Here is a 26,094-nt window from a genome sequence, read left to right as displayed (position 1 = left end):
GGGTGGTTGGGTAGGAGGTGATAGTAGGGGGATGTGGGGTAATGGGGGTAGAAGGAGGGGATGGGGGCTAGTCTCCAGCACTAGACAAGCTATGTGTTAGTGGCACTTGGTGAGGGGTGGTTGGGTAGGAGGTGATAGTAGGGCCATGTGGGGTAATGAGGGTAGAAGGAGGGGGATGGGGGCTAGTCTCCAGCACTAGACAAGCTATGTGTTAGTGGCACTTGGTGAGGGGTGGTTGGGTAGAAGGTGATAGTAGGGCGATGTGGGGTAATGAGGGTAGAAGGAGGGGGATGGGGGCTAGTCTCCAGCACTAGACAAGCTATGTGTTAGTGGCACTTGGTGAGGGGTGGTTGGGTAGGAGGTGATAGTAGGGGGATGTGAGGTAATGGGGGTCGAAGGAGGGGGATGGGGGCTAGTCTCCAGCACTAGACAAGCTATGTGTTAGTGGGACTTGGTGAGGGGTGGTTGGGTAGGAGGTGATAGTAGCGGGATGTGAGGTAATGGGGGTCGAAGGAGGGGGATGGGGGCTAGTCTCCAGCACTAGACAAGCTATGTGTTAGTGACACTTGGTGAGGGGTGGTTGGGCAGGAGATGATAGTAGGGGGATGTGAGGTAATGGGGGTAGAAGGAGGGGATGGGGGCTAGTCTCCAGCACTAGACAAGCTATGTGTTAGTGGCACTTGGTGAGGGGGTGGTTGGGTAGGAGGTGATAGTAGGGGGGATGTGGGGTAATGGGGGGTAGAAGGAGGGGGATGGGGGCTAGTCTCCAGCACTAGACAAGCTATGTGTTAGTAGCACTTGGTGAGGAGGTGGTTGGGTAGGAGGTGATAGTAGGGGGATGTGGGGTAATGGGGGGTAGAAGGAGGGGGATGGGGCTAGTCATGGTGTGTGAGCCCCTCTGGGGTGTAGCTGGTCTGGGTATTAAGTCTCTCATAGCTCTACCATTATAATAACCAGCTCTGCTATTACTAACAGCCTTCTGCTGACTGCAGCACAATGAGGATTATGTAGCAGCTGATGTGAGATCTCAGCCGCATGTATGAAGCCCTGATGGCCGGGAGGCTGCACATAAACATGGGGTAACTCTATGGAGGCAATTCCCGCTGTCTAATAGATTATTATAGGGAGATATTACCTCAGCCTTGAACAGTGCCCGGATGTAGCGATCCAGATCCTAAAACGGCGACTGAGAGATTATGTGGCCCCTCCCCCTGTGCAGTGTAAGGTGTTGTCAGGGGGCGGAGATATATCTGTAAGACCAATAGTTGTGGGAGACTACGGGAAAATGGCCGCCGCTGTCAGGTACTGAGGACTATAAAGATATGAAAATGACTTTTCTCATAATTAAAACTACAGAGTCCTCCCCCTCATCTGTGTAAAACACACCTCCCGCTGTAACGCTCCCCCTCGCCCATATCAGATGGATGTCTATTAGATACATAACCTCCATATGTTCGGTAACAACTTAATCGGTAGAGTAAGTTTCTATAACTACTGTCCTCAGGGCAGGACAGCGGCGGCCATTTTCCCTTAGTCCTACACAACTATTGGTCTTATAGATATATCTCCGCCCCTGAGAACAACTTACACTGCCCAGGGGGCGTGGCCACATCCTCCTCAGCCGCCATGTCAGAGCCTGGAGCGCCGCCCTCAGTCTGTACAACATCCGGGCCCTGTACAAGGCTGAGGTAATAATATAGTTCCCCCATGTTTATGTGCAGCCTCCCGGCCATCAGGGCCTCATACAGAATCCATCCCCTTATACATATCACATAGACTATTAGTTTATGTCCCTTCCCACCCTACATGTCAGCACCATCAGTCCCCACAGCCAGTGTCTGACTGGGTCCTGCTGCAAAGCCCCCAGTGGTTATTCCTCAGACCACCTCCCATGAGATCCACATCCATAAACACCTCCATATACACACACAGTTCTTACTGAAGGACACAGTGACCCATGTCTGCCCATCCACAGTCCCCCTCGCACCATCCACTATACTGTGTTCTATCTATGTGTAATTGTCACAGTATAGACCCCATTCCATGGTAGGTACAGCGTAGGGTCTACTGCCCATGTGACATTGTCACATTCCCAGTCTCCTCTTACACTCAGTACTCAGGGGTCCCACCGCCTACAACGTACTAAGCCCAAGAGTCCTCCTGCAGCCACACAGACCCCATATGTTACATTATACTATGTATTATACATTTATATCACAACCTTAAGTCACTGTTCCGAGTCTCCCTCTGACACGTAGACAGAATGATCTCTAAGACGTGAACCACAGACGAGGGTCAATTTGTTAGCAGCCAATTACCCTACCAGTATGTTTTTGGAGTGTGGGAGGAAACCAGAGCACCCTGAGGAAACCCACACCAACACGGGGAGAACATACAAACTCCACACAGATAAGGCCATGGTCGGGAATCGAACTCATGACCCCAATACTGTGAGGCAGAAGTGCTAACCACTGAGCCACCGTGCTGCCTCATCACCACTTTCATCTTTTTATTTGGGGGGGGGGGGTTTCAAAACACACCACCCACATTCTGTGACTCATCTCCCATCTGTTTCCTCAATAGGACAAACTATATCGGACTTACCACATAACAAGTGCACCAATACCCCAACAAGAGGAATATAACCTAGCAACCACTTCACTTCGGAGGAACACCAAATATTATCCACCCCAGGACCACTCTACTGAACTAAACAGGAAGACAAAGAACAAAGTCACTAATAATCCATGGTTGTGGGTTTGATTGCTCTGGTCTTATGCTTCTTGGGTTATTACATTTTTGGAGACCAGGTGAGGCCAAAAGCTCCTCCCCATTTAGTGACATTCTGAAGTCTGTTAACAGGTACGTTCTTTTCAGCCCATTGAGTTATTTGTTACCCAGCTCACTGCCAACCCTATGGTGTATGCAGTCTGTACTTTGATGGCACTCATCTGTTACCTCCTAGGTACATGGTGTGTACCATACAACTGTTATACATATTATTTATGCTCGTCTATATAAATGGTTAAACGACCTCACACACAATTATTGGATGCTGTGATGTGTTATTAATGAAACACAGGGACTTGTTACATGCTTTTTAGATGTGGTTTGTGTAATTCTACAGACATCTAATCTGTGGGGGCGGATAATGAGAAATTGTGCGATGTATTAAAGGCAGAATCATCCTGATTTCTCCTGCCGTGTGTTATCTTTCTAGCCATGCTGGCCACTGCCTGTGAGATTATTCACCTGCACATTAAAGTGCAGCCAGGGATACTTGGTAATTACTGGCCTCACTAAAATCGTTTCTCTAAAATGATGGTATTCTATCCTCATTGTTGTGTACACCAACTGTCCCTACGTTCCAGGTACAGTGCAGAGTTTTGAAGGTTTGTACCTGGAAATGTCCTTGTTTTTCCAGTACAGACAAATTGCACAATATATTTCTTATTTATCTGCATGTTAGATGTATTACTTACAGTCTATTCTTATTCTGAATGCTTTAGAAGCTAATATTTATTTAAGAGGAGTATTTAAAATATAATGCTCCTTTGATACAGTATTGCCTATATTCCCAGGCCTACCATCAAAATTTAGGCAAGTGTGCATGGTAGCACAACACCAACAGAACTGAGTATCCCATAGAGTTGTCAGTTGTGTATCCTGGTAGTCAAATACTTCTAGTGTTGTGTACATTATGCTGGTTTGCATTGGTGGCAGACCACCTCCAGTGTTCAGTGCACTGACACTGGACACATCGGCGACTGAACACCCCCAGTGCTGTATACACTGCTGGTGTGCTCCCTGGTGACTGCTCTGTTCTGGTGTGCTCCCTGGTGACTGCACTGTTCTGGTGTGCACCCTGGTGACTGCACTGTTTTGGTATGCTCCCTGGTGACTGCACCGTTCTGGTGTGCTCCCTGGTGACTGCACCGTTCTGGTGTGCTCCCTGGTGACTGCACCGTTCTGGTGTGCACCCTGGTGACTGCACCGTTCTGGTGTGCTCCCTGGTGACTGCACTGTTCTGGTGTGCTCCCTGGTGACTGCACCGTTCTGGTGTGCACCCTGGTGACTGCACTGTTCTGGTGTTCTCCCTGGTGACTGCACTGTTCTGGTGTGCTCCCTGGTGACTGCACTGTTCTGGTGTGCTCCCTGGTGACTGCACTGTTCTGGTGTGCTCCCTGGTGACTGCACTGTTCTGGTATGCTCCCTGGTGACTGCAGTGTTCTGGTGTGCTCCCTGGTGACTGCACTGTTCTGGTGTGCACCCTGGTAGCAAAATGCCTCCATTGCTGTGTATTCTATAGTGACTAGAAAAGGGTTTGTGAAAATCCACACAGAAACACAAACTAAGAAATATCTAATGTGGACTACCTGTTTTATCCATATGTAATGATAATGGAGAAAAATATCTTATTATTATTTAAGGATATTTCAAACGGTAATCCCCAAGACAATGACATGGAACAGCACGGTGGCTCAGTGATTAATACTTCTGCCTCACAGCACTGGGGTCATGAGTTCAATTCCTGACCATGGCCTTATCTGTGTGGAGTTTGTATTTTGTATGTTCTCCCCGTGTTTGCGTGGGTTTCCTCCCGTAATCCAAAAATATACTAGTAGGTTAATTGGCTGCTATCAAAATTGATCAATCTCAGGGTACTCATTGAACGCATTCAATTATACTCACAGTGGCTGTTGTTAGCATATCTGTCTTTTGTTAATGTGCTCTCCGCTATTGGTATCAATTCCATCTTGCCCACTACCATATAGCCCAAATTCCTGCAGCTCTATTAATGTTGCCATAGGGCTCTTGGCAGCCTCCATATTGAGTTTTCTCCTTGTCCTGTCATCAATTTTGGGGGGTAAATGGATTAACTTTCGCTTTTTGCAAGTCGCCGATATATATATATATATATATATATATATATATATATATATATATATATATATATATATATATATATATATCATGCATTTCCAAATATGTGTAACAGAATTCTTTCAGTAAAGTGCTAGCCACACCCCCACATTAGGTTGGCCACACCCACTTGGAAAATGTCACTCCCACTTAGATGGGGGGGCACCGGTGCCCTGTCTCGCCCAGGGCACTCAAAGGTCTAGTTACGGCACTGATATATATAGCCCAAAAATCCAGAACAACTGCAGTCCACATAATATCAAAATGTAGAGCACTAGATACAAATACAGTTTAGAACAGCATGCTGTATATTATGTACTTGATATATGTATAATTAATTTTAGCCTTTATTGCACATTATTTATATAGATTAGCAATACTATTACAGATATGACTCCTACATAAATCTCACTCCGCCTGCAACCATGGGCGGAAAGGATGACCCTAACGACTTGAAGGTTACTCCAAAGAGGTATAATTGGGAAGGGGGAGGGTAAACACTTGGCGGCATAGTCTCCGATTGATAGAGAAAACAATATGGCAGGGTCTAGATGAGGGGGGTTCAGTCTTGGGAGCCAGTTGAAAAGATAAAGCATTGGGACTTTAAGGGGGGTATTCAATTGTTAGCGTTAACGAAAAAAACCGAGCGCTCAAAAAATCTTAGCGTTAATATGGTAATTATTTGCGGAATTTCAGCTCGCTGCTCCCTGAGTGGCGAGCTGAAATTCCGCGAGTAAACTACCGTATTAACGCTTTTCGCGCGCAATATTACCGTATAAACGGTAATATTTTTTGAGCGCTCGTTTTTTTCCGTTAACGCTAACAATTGAATACCCCCATAATGGTCTTTTCAATACTTTATCAGAGGGTGGAGCGTTCCACTGCACACAGTGAGTACCTTGCTGTGCCATATAATATCTCCTAAAGTGTGGGACACCCAGACCCCCTACGTGCGCTCAATTTTTGTATTTTTATTAAAGCATGTCTGAATACAAAACGCAAACATAAGGTGATGCGTATGAAGATTACAGTATACAGCGGAGAAGGAACATAAAAGGTCACATAGACAGCTCTGAATTAGAATGACAAAAATGACCTGCGATGTCCATGTCATAAAGATCTTAGTAACAAGAAAACTAACAAACAAAAGAAAAATATAGAAAATATGATACATATGGGAACCACCCTGGTTATAATGGAAACGAAAAAATCAGATTATGAAAGAGTGATTGGTGGATCATGGATACATATTCTAGTCTGCTACCAAACAGTGTCCTTAAACCAATTTCGGATTTGCTGTTTGAGCGGGTCCCCCAAAGTGTCATTGAATGTTTCCCACACCTGGAAGAAGGCCTGAATACTCTTTTACTTTGTCATGAAGGTCTTTACCCAATCCATACGGAAAATATGATATAACTTTCCCCTGAATAGTGATGGAGCAGGAGACAGTCTCTGGATCCACATCTGGAGAACACTTATCCTGGCAGCCACTGAGACAACCAGCAGCAATTTTTTACAGCCTTTGGAGACCTTTAAACCTTTAGGCAATATACCAAGATGGCCCATTCAACCATTAAAGGAACATAATGCACCAAATAGTCATTTGTGATTCTTCAGAAACGTTTTGTGTCCCATGTGGGTCCCATGTCCCATTGTATGTGGGTAGTCCCACATACATTGAGTGATGTACGTCACGGCGGGTCATATTTAGGGCATGTGTGGTGTGATGTTAGGACTGTTTTGAAGCAACAGGACGGGGACAAGTAAGTTCTATGGTAAACGTTGAGTGACATTTAGACATAAGTGGTAGCCGGCAAAAGTCTAGTAATCGCCAGGGATGTTAGTAAGGACTTTGTCGTTAAATTAGGAAAGCGCTCCCTCCATTATCTGAGTCCTGTACACAAAACGTCACAATCTAGGACGGGTTGAAGAAATTTGTAATATGTGTATATAGCACCACGGGGGAGTGGTTTCTGAATGAGTAAGGTGTCCAAGGGACTATTCCAATCCGCCTGGGAAAAGGATCTATTCACTACACTTGCGTAATGTTGGATTTGCAGAAATACCAGGTTAAAGCGCCGGGTTAAAAGATGATTAGGGTTTGTAACCAAAACCTGGACTTCATAGGCGTAAAGGCAGATTTTGTGTTCCGAGTGGCCAGAGTTAATTCCGGAGATGCAGAAATTTGTTTGGATATTGATAGAAATGGGTTTGATATAGAACGCAAATATCAGAGGTGGGGCAGCCTTGTCTCGCGCTATTAGATATGATAAAAGATGGGAACACTACTCCATTTGCAGAAACTGAAGGGTTGCAGTACAAAGTGGTCACTGCTGATAAGAAAATTATTTTCCGGTAAAATCCATAGATAACGTGAGGAACGTGAATCTCCATGAAATGCGATGAGACGCCCAGGGGCAGCAGGAGGGGTGGGCGTTTCTGGCTATGGGTATTTTATACGAGATAGATCGTACATCTTATGTTGTTCAACACCTTCCCTGGGAAAGCGGCTAATTTGTTCTGTTGAACCAAGTGGGAAAGGACCGAATTCAGATGGGTGACCAAAATTTTAGCATATATTTTTAAATTGATGATAAGAATTGACATGGGCTACATGAGGTTAGGGTCATGCTCTGGTTATGGAATGACAACTAAATCGTCCTTCGTTTTTATGGAGTGAAAGGCTGCCCCCTAAAAATTGTGTTTTAAACAGGTTGATGAATTTGGGGGTTAATTTTTTAAATAAAATTGATAAATTTAACTGTCAAAGCTGGGTGCTGTGGCCGGTTTCATGGGTTTAATTGCTTGAAGGGCCTCTACTACAGTTATGTCATCATTAAGCAATGCCAAGTTCTATGGAGACACTTTGTTAGGAAGTTTATCTGGTGAGAAGTAGGCGTCTATAGCCCTGCCGATGGCTTTACATGAGAGGCAGATTTTTGAGTTGTAAAATCGGTGAAGTTCTGTGTGATATCTGCCCTTTTTTGAGAGCAGAGTGTTAAATTGATCATTATGCATATTAATTTGTGCAAAAATCTCAATAGCGGGTTGTTGCTTGTGTTGCATGTGGAGAGACTCTATTTGTGTTTCCAAATTAGAGCTTTTCAGAGCACAAATTTTTCCAGTGAGTGGAAATAGAGAACCAGTAATACTGGCTTTTTCAGCCTCCTACACTATTCTGGGCTCTATTTCATATGTTACATTTAGGCTAAAGTACTCAGTGGTAGAGTCCCGATCTTCTGTGTTATCAAGTTGTTGAGTAGAGTTGTCTCTGTTCCAATGAAACTGATGTGGCTTATGTTTTATGAAAGCAGTAGATAGAGTAGAGTGTGAAGGGCCAATAGGGATGCCATGTTCTTATACTCTCTGGAGGGCTGAGATTTATCTAGCTTTAGATCTTGGGTTACATTAATATCTCCTAGGATCAGATGACACTTTGCATAATGTGGTTAAACATCTTATTGAGGAAGGTGACTGGTTCTGATGTGGAACGTAGGCAGATACTACTGTCTTGGATCAGAGAGAACCTATAACTATAAGGTATCGTCCCTCTGGGTTAGCTATATAATGGAGTGTGGGAAAAGGAACATTTCTATGGCTCCCAGGACAATGGAGCGCAATGGAGAGTTTTTCCTTCAGTTTTGAAGGGCAGACGACATAATTAGGCCTTTGTCCTATTGGGAACTGGATAGCAGATCCCTGCTTAGGCCTGTGAAACAGGAAAAAATTAAGAATATGTCTCTCATGTTAAAAAGATGATTCTGACAAGGAGGCGTCCTGGATGAGATTTGGAGGACCGAGTTGTCCACAATAGATGGAGTTATTCAAGTGGGGAGAGACATTTTGCAAAGTTCTGCGACCCACTATTTGCCATTCAGACTGTGGAGGCTTTTGGTGTCTCATTGATGAAGATCCTCCCTAAAGGCTGCTGACCTGGGATCCAGTTTAGAGAGGATGGTTTGCTTTTGAATTTCTGACTTACCATACAGAGTTCTAGTGTGTGTTAGCACTTGAAGAGTTGCTAAGAGAAACACCATTTATATTTGTAGTTAGAAGCTCTTAGGATTTTGGTGATCCCCTGCAGTTCATGTCTCTTGAAAGGTGCCAGATCTTGGAAAACTTGCATCTGGGAGTCCTTCAAGTCAATAAAAGGGCTGTCATGGACGGCCATCATGATTCTTTTTTTATGCAATCAGGCAATAATTTCTCTGGGATTTTGTTCTGGGGTAGGCCTTGCTCTCAGAGCTCTGAGATCTGTAATGCTACTTTTTTTTTCACTTTTCAAATTGTACTGGAGAAGTGTAACGTTTCTATTGCTTTTACCAGCAATAAAAGTTTTGCATTCACACTGTGTGGTTTATTTTGAGTATTTCAGACATATTGGGACATATCCATTATATAATAAACGTTATTATGGCTTTCATCATTTTGAAACTTTATAGAGGTTAAATGACAAATGAATGCAAACATACATCCAAAGGGTAATAACCCACGTGCTTTCTACACGTGTAACAGTCTACAGCCAGACAGGTGCAATACACATCGATACAAAACACAGTGATGTGCGAATTCCGCACCACATAGGACTGTGATTGACATAAAAAATTTACATACACACTCCCCCCAGGTCGAGAAAGTATCGGAGGATTGGGGTGGATCCGTCGGAAGTTCATACACACTGCACAGCGGAAACGAGATTGGAACGAAAATATTAAACGGTACGACCAACCAAATGAGGCGAGAATCGTCCATTTGGGCAGACTTTCGACCATCGTGTAACTGTACACACTAACCCGACTTTTGAACGAGCGGTCGTATGTCGGCAGTTTGAGCCGATTATTAAACGAAAACAGTGTATTGTGTACCCAGCTTTACACACCCGTTGTCTCAGAGAGATCAGGGAGCACATGTTTAAAGAGGCCTACTAAAAATGCAATGAGAGACTATGCATCTATGGATTCTGGGATGCCTCTAATCCAGAGATATTTCCTCCTGGACCTACTTTAGAAGTCATCATGATCTTGAATGGATCATCTTAATTTCCATGTCAGTAATAACTTGTGAGTGACACAGCTTGTCCATTTTATTTTCAAGGTTGTTGTTTCTTGATACAAGAAAGGTAAAAAAAATGTGTCCGTGTCTGGTTGAGTGCTTTTCTCGCTGTGTTGAGACATGGCCGTTTAGTAAGAATTGGGATGCTCAGGTTGTGTCCTGTCTTATACAGAATCTCGTTTTCTGACAGATTGATATGAGGATCCCTCTCCTGGGAATGATGAATAAAATGAACCCCTGAATATCAAGGGTTATGTGTCTGTAGTTTGCTACAATTTAGGGAAATAAGGGCAGGTCATATAATAAGATTTTTTATTACAGTTATTATATTCAAGTTAATACCCCATCTTATATGTATCAGATTGTCCAATCGTTACATCCAATTACGAATATACAACTTGTTAATATGTTTATGCGCTAAAGGTGATTGAAAATACAAAACATAATGCCATCTCTTTAATGCCACGCTACATACGGCAGTCATGTGATGTTTCCGATTGATGGCTAGCAGGATATATAAAGATACATCTCTAAGTAGAGAATCTACCTCTGATGAAACCGCCCAGTCTGGAGGCGGAGAAACGCGTCAGGCTGACGTGGATGAGTTTGGACACACCCACTTTTTTTGACTTCTGTGTATACACGTGTTTTCTAGTCCTAGTTCTTCTAGCCATTATATCCTATTGAGATTATCGATTTCCTCACAGCGGCATAGGGAGGACCTGATGCAAGAGAGCGTTAAGGAGAACTCCGTTCTCTACCAGTATATTGTGGATGTATGTTACTTTCAGCTGCACTCCATGTGCTAGGAGCATATGAGCTTCATTGGTCTGACTTTTTTACCCACAGCTGGTTGTATACAACCACCTCTCACCTACAGGAGGAACTGCTCTCAAAGCAATTATGTTATATCTTTCCATCTTCCCGCTGGGTAATACCCGTGTGCCGCTATTTACAGATTTCTCATATATGCCTATCTTTGTATATGCTCACAGAGCTCTGTCAGCTATTAATGTGTTTCAATGTCCAGCTCGATCCACAGATACTATATTACATTTATATGTATATAACATTATTTTATTATATGTTTTAATAAATTAGATATATTTTATACATCAGCGCTGCCACTTTTTCAATTTTCTTTTTGCTTGTACCATTGTGTGACGAGATCAGTACTCATCACTTGTGGCTGGCTGCAGGTGTATATATTATATTGCCTTTTATGGTTTATATCCTGCTATTACGATCACAATACGGTATATAAAAATTATCCAGACCAGCGCTGGGTTTACATCTTTTGCTTTTTATAGTCCAGACCTGGAAACTCCCAGCCTCCCCAGCAGCAGCGTGTGTGTGGTGATTCACGTGGAGCTTCCTGTGTGTCCAGGGGTGATGACATCATCACCCCTGGCGATTCTTCCCATCGTGAGTCGGCACACACAGTGGGGATTCTACTAGTGTCGCGCATGCGCAGTTGTACCCGGTACGTGCGCGCCTACCTGTAACCCGCGGCTCCCCCTTCACAGTAGTCTCACTAAAGTATTATTAAAGGAAGTGTGAAAATGGGTAACAAGGGAATGCAGAAGCAGCCCAGTGCTGGACACCAGGAGAAGAGACCGTCTGGTTAGGTTCAGTAATTTAAGAAGTTGTACTATGTGTACACTTTACACTGTTCACATATTTAAGGTCAGTAATATGAACATATCCGAAACAAAGTGCATAAAAAAAAGACTTTAGTAACAGTCTGCTTACATAACTTGTATTGTGTCGAATGTTGATGATGGTTCAATGTTTAGCCGGCTACTAAATTTTCTAAGTACATTTTTTTTACATATTTTTTCCTTGATTCCTTTTTACAGTTAGGACTGTATATGAAAGACAATCCCCTTATACTTCTAGTAGTCAGATTTGGATTTCTAGTAGTCAGATTTGGACAGCTATTACAGGCTTATTAGTGTACAATATGGCTGCTTATTGCTGACTGTTTGGTTCTTGGAAACTCCGTGATGAGGAGGACGGGTGACCGCTTGTATTTTTGAGTCCGTAGTATAAAGAACAAACAACCACCGTCCAGATGGCTGCCAGGTGTGCTCCAAATACACGTTTAGGTTTCCTTTAAGTTATTTCTCTTTAGAGTGTGTGCAAAAAAACCACAGTTAGCACTCACCACACTCGGTTCCGGTAGTTCGGCGTGCTGTGATACGTCTTTCATGGGGACACTGTAATTGTGGCTTCATGGGATACAGCTCACCAGAGCTCCAGTGTGAATCCCTGAGTGTGTGGCTTCACCACGGCGCTGAGGGAGTTCTTCCTATATTCTCCTAGGAGATAATGAGACTGGAAGGGATGAAGAAGAAACTCTTCATATGTTGCCTTTTCTATGAAGCTTTGCTGGGGGTGGTTGGTTCTTTACTGATGCTCAGCGCCCACTTATAGAGGTTCAGGTTTGGGATCTGGGGAACACATCACAGCTCCACAGATGGATGAAATAAAGCCTTGCAGAGATTCTGCTTGCACCTTGCTCTGCAATATCGGGTCTGACAGGTGAAGCAGGAACAATGTGTCTTGCCAGGTACGGAGGTCCATAGGAGGATGGGAGCAGGGTGAAGGCAGGTTTGCCCCTTATCAGGCTGGAACAAGATCAGTACTTCCTAACCACAAGCTGATGTAGCTCAATCAATTTTTTTTTCCAGCAGCTGGTGAGTTAGGACACAAATCAATATCCAATAGTAGCCGAAACTCTGGTTTTCGGTAATTAGAAATCACCGATAGTTTCAGGTTGCACTGGGAGGTAGATGTGTCAGTGAGTAATGGAATCCAGTCCTATCTCAAGTCACCAGGCACCCTTTCGGTGTGCACCAGCTAGGTATAACCATAGCTGGGCCAAGTCACGTCTGCAATGCTCAGTTTCGTCCACTCTTGCTGGTGGAAGCGGAAATGTGGGATTACACTGTTGGGCTCTCCCAATGACTCGGGCGAGGTTTTTCAAGCACCCAATTTTATTTATATTACACCAAGTTGTGGTATAATTCTGATGGGTTTTCAGGTCTGAAGGGTTTTATTTTTTAACACACGAGCACATACCTAGACTGGCTTCCCTTCTGGTGCTCCACATTTGTGTTTATTTGAGTGTAGCCCGCACTATCTATATATATATTTATTACAGTTTTTATAGCATCTGGCTCATTATGTGTTGGTGAGTACAGCAATATCGCCTTACAGGTGTTACACAGGGCGTTTTCTGTTACATGAGGACATCTACAACATATACACACTGATATGCTACATAACGTTTACCTTTATATAAGTTATATCACACTATACACAAAGTGTTGTAGTGGGTAAAGAATGTTTAATTCTTGGTATGTTTTTATATTATAGTTTATTCTTCCCATGAGCCTCCTCTCTGGCTCACAGGATGGTGACCATTCTCACTCTGGTACTTTCTGCTCTGCCTCAGTCGTCTCCCCCTGAACAGCTGTAAATGAGCAGCAGGTAGACAGTCTCAGATAGAAGTATCAGTCCCACAATCTTCACAGATGTTGGGATATATTGTATTGACCACAGTATGTTGTTTTTTGGTATCACTAAATGAGACTTTAAGATTTACAGCTCTTGCTGAATGTTTAGATGTCACAAAGTTTTACAATTTAGGGATCTCCATTATCCTGTAGTTTTTTTCTGAATGTGCAAAAAAGACAAAAAGTACTTATTTTATAAATATAACCCCTGTCCTACATGCACCGTCTATTAGAGTGTATATAGCGCTTCACCTACTATCTTCAATAGGTCCATTCTGAGTCCTTTGTCTACTTTAAGCCCTCACTTCAAACTGCATTGATTTGTTCAAGCAGATGATACATCCATTGAGGGGCTGCAGATAGAGAACTCAGATAGGTGGGCCCACGGATGTCTGGAGCTGCAGGAGATGTGTACACTCTACTTTCCTGTATATAGGAAACAAGCCCCCCAAAATTCCTTAAATGTGGAGCTTCATTTACCTTGATGTATCTCTCAGTGCTCAGGATTACACAGTAGTGATAAAGGGATCTACTGAACGTGTGACGCCGATACTGTGTTTTTCAGGAGTATTAAGTAGGACCCAGAACCCCATCACAGTGCCTGAATCTCACTCGCTGATTTATCAGAAAGTCATTGACCAGAATGTCCAGAAACTGACCACACAGATCATTCAGCTGCTGACTGGAGAGGTGACTGCTGAGAATGGGACATTATACAGTAACACCAGGGGATGTGTCTGGATGATGACTGTGTCATTGTGTGTGTTAGGTTCCTAGAAGGTGTCGGGTTGAGTGGGAGAAGTCTGAAAAAGTTTTTAGGAAGACGCAAGGATGGAGAATCCCCGGCCCGTCACATCACTGGGTAAGAGGAGACTTTTATTTCTTGTAACGGAGAGAGCAGTTTTTAGGACAATATACACATCATCTGATAATCACATATAAGCAATGTAATCAGTCACTGTGTGTTTCCTGCAGATGGATCCAGTAACAGAAATACCCCAGAGAGATATCTCCATCCTCATTATTCACAGGATTGTACAGGGACAAATCCCAGTATCCCACAGGAGTATCAGGTAGATGACATTTTAAGGTCTCAACAAATCCCAAAATTCCCAAATGAATTCTCAATATATGATCTGTTAAAAAGCTTTGTGGATCTTATACACACAGCAATTTCATAGCAACTTAATTAATCATATTATTAATTTTGATATTATTATTGTTTTGTGGGCTAATAAGGATGATGTTCTGACTGATATTAAAGTAGAAATTACAGAGGGAGAGGAAGAGACGTATGTGAGACGTGATCAGCAGTGTAAGGAGGAGGAAATCCCTACAGATATCAGTACAGGTGAGTAATAAACACTTGTTACAGAAGAGTCAGGTATTCACCTTATTTAGTCACTTTAATAGTAATAGATGTTGCATCCTCCTCTGTCATTGCAAAATAATGAGGATAAAGTATCTGCCCAATGGGACAGTCAGGAGCCATCAGCTCCTGTTAGACTCCTGCTTACATCATCGTATTGTGTCTTTCCAGATCTGACCAGTCTCCTCCTTACATCATATCATTGTGTGCTACCAGCCCAGAGATCTGACCAGTCTCCTCCTCACATCATATCACTGTGTGCTACCAGCCCAGAGATCTGACCAGTCTCCTCCTCACATCATATCATTGTGTGCTACCAGCCCAGAGATCTGACCAGTCTCCTCCTCACATCATATCATTGTGTGCTACCAGCCCAGAGATCTGACCAGTCTCCTCCTCACATCATATCACTGTGTGCTACCAGCCCAGAGATCTGACCAGTCTCCTCCTCACATCATATCACTGTGTGCTACCAGCCCAGAGATCTGACCAGTCTCCTCCTCACATCATATCATTGTGTGCTACCAGCCCAGAGATCTGACCAGTCTCCTCCTCACATCATTTCATTGTGTGCTACCAGCTCAGTCATCTGACCAGTCTCCTCCTCACATCATATCATTGTGTGCTACCAGCCCAGAGATCTGACCAGTCTCCTCCTCACATCATATCATTGTGTGCTACCAGCCCAGAGATCTGACCAGTCTCCTCCTCACATCATTTCATTGTGTGCTACCAGCTCAGTCATCTGACCAGTCTCCTCCTCACATCATATCATTGTGTGCTACCAGCCCAGAGATCTGACCAGTCTCCTCCTCACATCATATCATTGTGTGCTACCAGCCCAGAGATCTGACCAGTCTCCTCCTTACATCATATCACTGCTGTGTGCTACCAGCCCAGAGATCTGACCAGTCTCCTCCTCACATCATATCATATTGTGTGCTACCAGCCCAGAGATCTGACCAGTCTCCTCCTCACATCATATCATATTGTGTGCTACCAACCCAGAGATCTGACCAGTCTCCTCCTCACATCATATCATATTGTGTGCTACCAGCCCAGAGATCTGACCAGTCTCCTCCTCACATCATATCAATGTGTGCTACCAGCCAAGAGATCTCACCAGTCTCCTGCTCACATCATCGTATTGTGTCTTACCTGCCCAGAGATCTGACCAGTCTCCTCCTCACATCATATCATTGTGTGCTACCATCCCAGAGATCTGACCAGTCTCCTCCTCACATCATATCATTGTGTGCTACCAGCCCAGAGATCTGACCAGTCTCCTCCTCACATCATATCAATGTGTGCTACCAGCCAAGAGATCTCACCAGTCTCCTGCTCACATCATCGTATTGTGTCTTACCTGCCCAGAGATCTGACCAGTCTCCTCCTCACATCATATCATTGTGTGCTACCATCCCAGAGATCTGACCAGTCTGCTCCTCACATCATATCACTGTGTGCTACCAGCCCAGAGATCTGACCAGTCTCCTCCTCACATCATATCATTGTGTGCTACCAGCCCAGAGATCTGACCAGTCTCCTCCTCACATCATATCATTGTGTGCTACCAGCCCAGAGATCTGACCAGTCTCCTCCTCACATCATATCATATTGTGTGCTACCAGCCCAGAGATCTGACCAGTCTCCTCCTCACATCATATCAATGTGTGCTACCAGCCCAGAGATCTGACCAGTCTCCTCCTCATATCATATCATTGTGTGCTACCAGCCCAGAGATCTGACCGGTCTCCTCCTCACATCATATCATTGTGTGCTACCAGCCCAGAGATCTGACCAGTCTCCTCCTCACATCATATCACTGTGTGCTACCAGCCCAGAGATCTGACCAGTCTCCTCCTCACATCATATCATTGTGTGCTACCAGCCCAGAGATCTGACCACTCTCCTCCTCACATCATATCACTGTGTGCTACCAGCCCAGAGATCTGACCGGTCTCCTCCTCACATCATATCATTGTGTGCTACCAGCCCAGAGATCTGACCAGTCTGCTCCTCACATCATTTCACTGTGTGCTACCAGCTCATTCATCTGACCAGTCTCCTCCTCACATCATATCATTGTGTGCTACCAGCCCAGAGATCTGACCAGTCTCCTCCTCACATCATATCATTGTGTGCTACCAGCCCAGAGATCTGACCAGTCTCCTCCTCACATCATATCACTGTGTGCTACCAGCCCAGAGATCTGACCAGTCTCCTCCTCACATCATATCATATTGTGTGCTACCAGCCCAGAGATCTGACCAGTCTCCTCCTCACATCATATCATATTGTGTGCTACCAACCCAGAGATCTGACCAGTCTCCTCCTCACATCATATCATATTGTGTGCTACCAGCCCAGAGATCTGACCAGTCTCCTCCTCACATCATATCAATGTGTGCTACCAGCCAAGAGATCTGACCAGTCTGCTCCTCACATCATATCATTGTGTGCTACCAGCCAAGAGATCTCACCAGTCTCCTGCTCACATCATCGTATTGTGTCTTACCTGTCCAGAGATCTGACCAGTCTCCTTCTCACATCATATCATATTGTGTGCTACCAGCCCAGAGATCTGACCAGTCTCCTCCTCACATCATATCAATGTGTGCTACCAGCCCAGAGATCTGACCAGTCTCCTCCTCATATCATATCATTGTGTGCTACCAGCCAAAAAATCTCACCAGTCTCCTCATCACATCATAATTACTGTGTGCTACCAACCCAGAGATCTGACCAGTCTCCTCCTCACATCATATCATTGTGTGCTACCAGCCCAGAGATCTGATCAGTCTCCTCCTCACACTGTCTGCTGTATCTCATGGGATGTCAGAATGAAAAGACTCCATAAATTAACTCATGAACCTCCTGTACAGTACATCCGGTAGTACTACCCATAATTCTCTCTATACTACCACGTGTCATTAATCATTATCTTTCGTGTAATAATCCAGGAATAATTTATCCTCGGCTGTATATTAACACTATAATAATTCAAAATATGAGATTATTCCCCTCCCTCTAGGATCACAAAGTACACTTCACCCAAACTCCACCTTCTGACACAAATGGAACTATAAACACACACCCGTCATTGCACAGTAAGACCCCTCCAATCTATTTACTTGGATGCTCTTCAACTGCTGAGCTGACTCTTTACCCTGCTCTGCTATTGTACTTACTGTGCTGTTACCCATCTGTGTCCTGCTCCATTCTCCTACTGTGTCCTCATGTTCTCTGCTCTTTGTAATGGTGTGAGACCTAAGTCTAGTGTAAACCCATATCGAGGACTCACTGCTAATTTAACCCAAGTCTACCCTACTTTTGAGGCTCCATTGTATGTGTGTGTGAGGGCAGAGTCTAGCTGGACAATGTCACTGGCTAATGAGGCTTCTTGTCCTAGGATGTTGGCTAGGCATTGTGTAAAGTCTGCATTTTGGCTGGAGTTGTCCAATCTGGATACAATCTGCCTGTCACTGTGGCTGGGTCTGTGCAATGTGCTCGGTAATGCATTTTTTTTTTAATCTCTTTATTTTCGACAACAGGTACGGTAAGACTGGTAATGCAGTTTTTAATCTCAAATAATTATTTGTGGTTTTTAAATTGAAATTAAACAGATGAACATTTTAACTCACTCATGAAAATGTTGGGCATTATAAAACTTTTAATCAGTGTAAAATAACATCTGTTTCCATATATTTATTCTATTTCCAGCAGATGGATGCAAACACAGGAATATCTCAGAGGGAACATTTATTTTATCTACAGCTTGTGAGATAGAAGATAACATCACACAAGATTCTTCAGGAGAGAACCCAATTACCCTAAGTATACATCCAATACTTCACAGAGCAGATAAATCATCTGATCCCTCTAATCATGAGGAATATTCTCCTGATAACACAGATATTGTTACACGTAGTACAGCTCAAACAGATACTATATTTCTATGTTCTGAGGGTGAGAAATGCTTTATGGTTAAATCATCTCTTCATCAACATCCGAGACCTCACTCAAGTATGAAACCATTTCCATGTTCTGAGTGTGAGAAATGTTTTACAGACATATCAAAACTTATTAGACATCGGAGAATTCACACAGATGTGAAACCATTTCCATGTTCTGAGTGTGGGAAATGTTTTACAAATAAATCAAGTCTTCTTGATCATCAGAGAATTCACACAGATGTGAGACCATTTCCATGTTCTGAGTGTGGGAAATGTTTTACACGGAAATCAAAGCTTCTTGAACATCAGAGAACTCACACAGGTGTGAAACCATTTCCATGTTCTGAGTGTGGGAAAGGTTTTACACAGAAATCAAATCTTCTTGAACATCAGACAACTCACACAGGTGTGAGACCATTTCCATGTTCTGAGTGTGGGCAATGTTTTACACGGAAATCAAGTCTTATTGAACATCAGACAGCTCACACAGGTGAGAAACCATTTCCATGTTCTGAGTGTGGTAAATGTTTTACAAATAAATCAAAACTTATTCGGCATCAGAGAACTCACACAGGTGTGAAAGCATTTCCATGTTCTGAGTGTGAGAAATGTTTTATAAATAAATCAAGTCTTTTTGAGCATCAGAGAATTCACACAGGTGTGAAAGCATTTCCATGTTCTGAGTGTGGGAAATGTTTTACACAGAAATCAAAGCTTCTTGATCATCGGAGAATTCACACAGATGTGAAACCATTTCCATGTTCTGAGTGTGGGAAATGTTTTACAAAGAAATCAAAGCTTCTTGAACATCAGAGAACTCACACAGGTGTGAAACCATTCCCATGTTCTGAGTGTGGTAAATGTTTTACATATAAATCAAGTCTTCTTGATCATCAGAGAATTCACACAGGTGTGAAAGACTTTCCATGTTCTGAGTGTTGTAAAAGTTTTACATATAAATCAAGTCTTTATGATCATCAGCGAATTCACACAGGTGTGAAAGTATTTCCATGTTCTGAGTGTGGGAAATGTTTTACACAGAAATCAAGACTTGTTGGACATCAAAGAATTCACACAGGTGTGAGACCATTTCCATGTTCTGAGTGTGGGAAATGTTTTACAAAGAAATCAAATCTTCTTGAACATCAGACAACTCACACAGGTGTGAAACCATTTCCATGTTCTGAGTGTGGGAAATGTTTTACATATAAATCAAGACTTATTTTACATCAGAGAACTCACACAGGTGTGAAACCATTTTCATGTTCTGAGTGTGGGAAATGTTTTACAAAGAAATCATATCTTGATGGACATCAAAGAATCCACACAGGTGTGAAACCATTTCCATGCTCCGACTGAGAAATGTTTTACACAGAAATCACGTCTTGTTAAACATCAGAAAATTCACACAAGAGAAAAGCATGGGGCAGGGACTGATGTGAATGTGTTCTCTGTAGAGCGCTGTGGAATTAGTGGCGCTATATAAATAAATAGATGATGATATGAAACAATGCTGCAATACTTCAAATATTGGAAACACAATTGATATTAATAATTAAAATTTAACAAATGGACAGTAAATATATATACTTTCATACGGTTTTATCAATCAACTAATTAAAATGGGTGTAACAAAACATTGTGTTGTCTAAGTACATAAAATGCCATATCAAAGGTATTTTTCTACATTTGTCATAAGTATACATACATTATAAGTAACATACAACATCTCAGTTCTTCAATACTTTTGTTGCTGAATGTAGTATAGGTGCGCTCATGTACTTTGTATTGTGCCAGGATGTGAAAAAGAGATTTTGTTTTGCAGTGTGAGGTGTTTAAATGAGGTTCCAACGTTGTGGAGTCTATATATTCACTGGGGCCTTCCCACTGTAGCAGGTGGCTACAGGGCCTGTATCTTTCCTACAAAAGGATTTTACTTTTAGGCATGTTTAGAGGTGATGGAGGTCAGGCTTATATTTTTAAATGTGTTTTTTTCGCACCCTCCAGTGTGTGTATATATATTGTGGCAAAGAGGGATATTTGCCACAGTTCCCTGTAAGGGAACAGGTAGGAACACAGCTAGTCTGCAGAAGCAGGCTGCAGACAGGGTTAAGTTTTACTTAGGTTCCTCTCTTAGCACACACACACACAGGTGTTCCACATGGGTCTGTGTGGGTGGGACCACCGATGCCAGTAAGTGGCCGGCGAGCAGACATGGAAGTAATGTCTAGCCAGATGTAGGTGGTGGGGATTTTCATATACTGATACTGGATACGGTGCATATATAGACATGACATGTAATTATGTGGTCAGTGCACAAATCGGGTAATAAAGTCTATAATTACCAATAAAGCTGACTTCTTGTTTTTCTTTAGATTATTTAAACTAAAGGAAAAGAAGGGAACATCTGGTAAGGGGGATATCCTGTATAAAGTATGGAGGGGACAGTGAGTGTGTTGGGGGGGATGTTGGTTGGCAATATATGATCTATAATTTTACTATTCTCTATAATGGTCTGCGAACAGCTTTCTATATTGTGTCATCTCCTGTTGTCCACCTACCCTCTGCCATTATCACTTAGGGGGGAATTCAATTGACATGTTATGACAACCAGTGCAGCATAAACTTATAGAACAGGTAGCTGAGGTCTTTACCTTTAGCAGCCGCCTTTCCTGTAGAGACTGGTTATGCTCACAGGTACTCGGATGCCCCCAGGTCTTAAACTCAAAGTAGTATAAGTTTATACTCACACGGCTGCGCACAGGTACAGGAGGTAACACACGGAACAGGTAGGCCAGCGATCTGCAGACTGGACGGAGCACCGGAGATGTCAGGTACCAGCTGGGTCAGGGTCACAGGCAACGGTTCAGAATCCGGGGACAGGCAATGGATTAGGATCACAGGCAATGGTACAGAGTCCGGGTACAGGCAATATATCAAAGTCACAGGCAATGGTTCAGAGTCCGGGTACAGGCAATAGGTCAAGGTCACAAGCAATGGTTCAGAGTCCGGGTACAGGCAATGGGTCAAGGTCACAGGCAATGGTACAGAATTCTGGGACAGGCAAGGTCATTCACAGGTAATCAATACAAAGGTTTAAACACTTAACAATAGCTGGAGCAGGCAGCAGTACTAGAAACAGGACGCTATAACCGGCAGGGAGGCTAAGCCCTCCCTGCCTTTTACACTGGAGCCAACCAATCAGGGCATAGCCCTGCAACAACACACAGGCAGGGTAAATTACATTAAAGAGACCTAATTAGCCCGCAGGCTATAGTGCGTGCGCCCGGCTGTACTGAGTGGCCGGGGTGTGAAAGTGGTGATTTCGGCGTGGCTGTGAAACAGGAAGTGACGGCCCGGTAGTCAGCGACGGCCAGGACGCCAGAGGGAGCAGAAAGTGAGTCACGGCGGTGCCCGTGGCCGGCGCAGCTCGTAAAATGACAGCAGTGTTTTATTTATTTTTTCCAACGTTAACAAATTAAAATTACCCGTGCGAGATTGGACCCGTGGGCGCGACCATTTTTAGGTACCTCAGCGTAAAAAAAATTGTGCTATTCAATTTAAATACAGGTAATGGCCCCCCCCCCCGCTGAGTGAAGGGGAGGGTTTAACGCGGTCATCTATGATAAGAAAAACTGCATTGGCATACATTTGTATTGTATTACACAACCTTCTATTTTATAATATCTACATATAGTACTTTTTTTTACTATACAATTACCGTATTTTTCGCTCCATAAGACGCACTTTTTCACCCTAAAAAAGTGTGTGCGTCTTATGGAGCGAATACTACAAGCCAGAAAGTCAGAAACAAGAAAACTTACTGCAGGTGCCGGCCAGGCTGCAGATCCTCCCGATCGTCCGTCTCCCTGCCTATCTGTGAGGACCTAGCTATCACATGGGACGTGCACCACATGACAGGTGCACTTCCCATGTGATAGCTAGGTCCTCACAGATAGGCAGGGGGACGGACGATCAGGAGGATCTGCAGCCTGGCCGGGACCTGCAGTAAGTTTTCTTGTTTCTTCCTTTCTGGCTTGGAGGCTACAAAACTTATTCTCACCCCTGTCTGGAGCCTGCTTCAAGCGTGAGAGTTGGGTGGAGACTGCAAGACTCAGTAGGCAATGCTTTTAAATGATTAGACTACACAGTGGTGTCTGCCAGTTGAAATAAACAGCAGCCAAGCAGAGCCTAAGATGAGCCATTTAGTATTGATGATAGAGCAGTAGTACTGGAGTGATCAATAGCAGCCTTCCTTCTCCTCCTTAGCTAAAAGCTAAAGAGACTAGTTGATGCATAGATGATCACAGTAATTTAATTATACATCAGATTGAATTTTAATGTGCTTTACAATTATTTTTAAATGTTATGGCCAATTTAGGAACATTTTTCTGTGTCCATACAAAGATGTCTCTCAATCAGAGTAGGTCTTAATGACTTTTAGAAAAGTTCTGTTTTGACAAAGATAATTCCTGATAGTAAGAAAAACAATCAAAAACAGCAAAAATGTTATGCTATAGTGTGTGTGTGTGTGTGTGTGTGTGTTGGTGAGTGAGAATGGGGGCCAGTGTATTTTGTGTGAGTGAAGGGGCCAGTGTATGTTTTCCTCTAAAAACTAGGTGCGTCTTATAGTCAGGTGCGTCTTATGGAGCGAAAAATACGGTATCTATACCATGACAAAACATATTACTACATACATACATATATTAATTAGTGATTATTGGTTTTTTACATGTTTTGTAAAAAAAAAAATCACCTTTTCCATGTTATGTATTACTGAGAAACATAATTTTTCTTCTTTTTTTACATTATTACATAATTTCAATAGTTTTCTTATGTTTTTATTTGTTTGCACAGTCATGAGAGGTGTGAGATAGAATTGGCGATTTGACAGTTTACCGCGCCGCGTTAAAAAAGAATTGAATAACCTTTAATGCTTCTCCCTCCCTATACTTTCAATGGATCATCTACTTGTCCGCGATGGTCCCATTTTCGCTAACAAAATGCTGCATTTTAAATAGATTTGAGTAAGGGATAAAATTAATGTGCTCAAGAATAAGCGAAAGCCACTTTAAAATTATTTACCACGGTGTTAAAAGAAAAAAAATACAGCTGAGAAATGAATTCCCTGCTTAGTCTTTCATTAGTAATCCAGCCCTCAACCTTAGTTGCTTATTGTTCCCATATTGAAATGTTGAAATAATGGACTTTTTCAATCAATAAATGTTTCAAGAGTGATCTCTTTGAAGCTGTTGTCACGATATCGGGGAGGTGATGATACTGGGGGAGGTGATGATACTGGGGGAGGTGACGATACCCGGGGAGGTGACGATACCCGGGGAGGTGATGATACCGGGGGAGGTGACGATAGCGGGGGAGGTGACGATAGCGGGGGAGGTGACGATAGCGGGGGAGGTGACGATACAGGGGGAGGTGATGATACCCGGGGAGGTGACGATACCGGGGGAGGTGACGATACCGGGGGAGGTGATGATACCGGGGGAGGTGACGATACCCGGGGAGGTGATGATACTGGGGGAGGTGATGATACCCGGGGGAGGTGATGATATTCGGGGAGGTGACGATACCGGGGGAGGTGACGATACCCGGGGAGGTGACGATACCCGGGGAGGTGACGATACTGGGGGAGGTGATGATACCCGGGGAGGTGACGATACCGGGGAGGTGATGATACCGGGGGAGGTGACGATACTGGGGGAGGTGACGATACCAGGGGAGGTGACGATACCGGGGGAGGTGATGATCCCCGGGGGAGGTGATGATACCCGGGGAGGTGATGATACCGGGGGAGGTGATGATACCGGGATCCAGTTACCTCCGGTAACCTCTGATTTGTTGTGGAGGTAACACTGGACCCTATTAAAGACTAGGAGGCAAGTTACTGGATATATGCGCAGTTAGGGATTAAACACTGACACAGACACAGATTGATTAAAAGAGGTTTTTTGAAAGACTCAACCCGGATACCTGGATGTCCGACCAGTGAGATCACTCTCCACCTGCAGTAGGTAAACGCTCCGTAATTGTGCCCCAAACAGTCCAACCTAATGAGAATAGCAATCCCTTGTTATTGATGTATGTGTACTAATAGGGGGAATCTTCACCTACATATTGCTCATGAGACGAGTGGATTACATTCATTGTACACAACTCCCCCTATTCTCCCAACCACATTGAACCAGTTTACACAAATGCTGAAAACCAGCTGTATGGGATAAGACTAGAGATGGGCGGGTCCGGTTCCCCGAGAACCGAACCCACCCGAACTTTGGGTATCGCTCGGTACTCTCCCGCCCGCACGGAATCCAAATTGAGGCCGAACGTCATTGTGACGTCGTCGGACCTCGGGGCTCGGTTCTCGCGATACTTGAAGATTATAAATACACGCCTCCACAGCAATCCATCACTATTTGACAGAGGGAGAGAGCAGGGTGTAGTCACAGGCTGATTAGAGCAGGGACAGAGAATACAATATTCTTATTCCAATTAAGCTATCAAAAATCGCTAGAGAAGAGAGGAGGATAGAGGATATTTTTTTTTCCAATATTTGGCACTCCCCAGTGCTTTTGGGGTGTCACCCATAATTGTGCATAAATATTTCTGGCTGTCAAAATTACTATCTGTCAGCAGTATCTACCAAATAATTTTTAGCACTCCGCAGTGCTTTTGGGGTGTCCCCCATAATTGTGCATAAATCTTTCTGGCTGTCAAAATTACTATCTGTCAGCAGTATCTACCAAATAATTTATAGCACTCCACAGTGCTTTTGGGGTGTCCCCCATAATTGTGCATAAATCTTTCTGGCTGTCAAAATTACTATCTGTCAGCAGTATCTACCAAATAATTTTTAGCACTCCCCAGTGCTTTTGGGGTGTCCCCCATAATTGTGCATAAATCTTTCTGGCTGTCAAAATTACTATCTGTCAGCAGTATCTACCAAATAATTTATAGCACTCCCCAGTGCTTTTGGGGTGTCCCCCATAATTGTGCATAAATATTTCTGGCTGTCAAAATTACTATCTGTCAGCAGTATTTACCAAATAATTTATAGAACTCCATAGTGCTTTTGTGGTGTCCCCCATAATTGTGCATAAATATTTCTGGCTGTCAAAATTACTATCTGTCAGCAGTATCTACCAAATAATTTTTAGCACTCCCCAGTGCTTTTGGGGTGTCCCCCATAATTGTGCATAAATCTTTCTGGCTGTCAAAATTACTATCTGTCAGCAGTATCTTACCAAATAATTTATAG

At 43.4% G+C, this 26,094-nt stretch overlaps 2 protein-coding genes across 4 annotated transcripts in view; one reads left to right on the top strand and one right to left on the bottom strand.

Annotated features, from left to right (window-relative positions):
* The window catches only part of LOC142108564 (uncharacterized), a 625,828-nt gene that overhangs the window by 148,894 nt on the left and 450,840 nt on the right, over positions 1 to 26,094 (bottom strand). The window lies entirely within an intron of this gene.
* Positions 1,611 to 20,458, top strand: LOC142108573 (uncharacterized). Its single transcript, XM_075192341.1, is given in 7 exon segments — positions 1,611 to 1,688; positions 2,584 to 2,862; positions 14,062 to 14,358; positions 14,472 to 14,569; positions 14,736 to 14,847; positions 18,589 to 20,176; positions 20,178 to 20,458. Coding segments are annotated over 5 exon segments (1,959 nt in total). The 5' UTR covers positions 1,611 to 1,688; positions 2,584 to 2,862; positions 14,062 to 14,327; the 3' UTR covers positions 20,308 to 20,458.

This window comes from Mixophyes fleayi, chromosome 12, assembly GCF_038048845.1.
Source record: "Mixophyes fleayi isolate aMixFle1 chromosome 12, aMixFle1.hap1, whole genome shotgun sequence".
NCBI classification, from domain to species: Eukaryota; Metazoa; Chordata; class Amphibia; order Anura; family Limnodynastidae; genus Mixophyes; species Mixophyes fleayi.
Note: the sequence above shows the minus strand (reverse complement) of the source record. Positions and strands in the feature narration are given on the sequence as shown.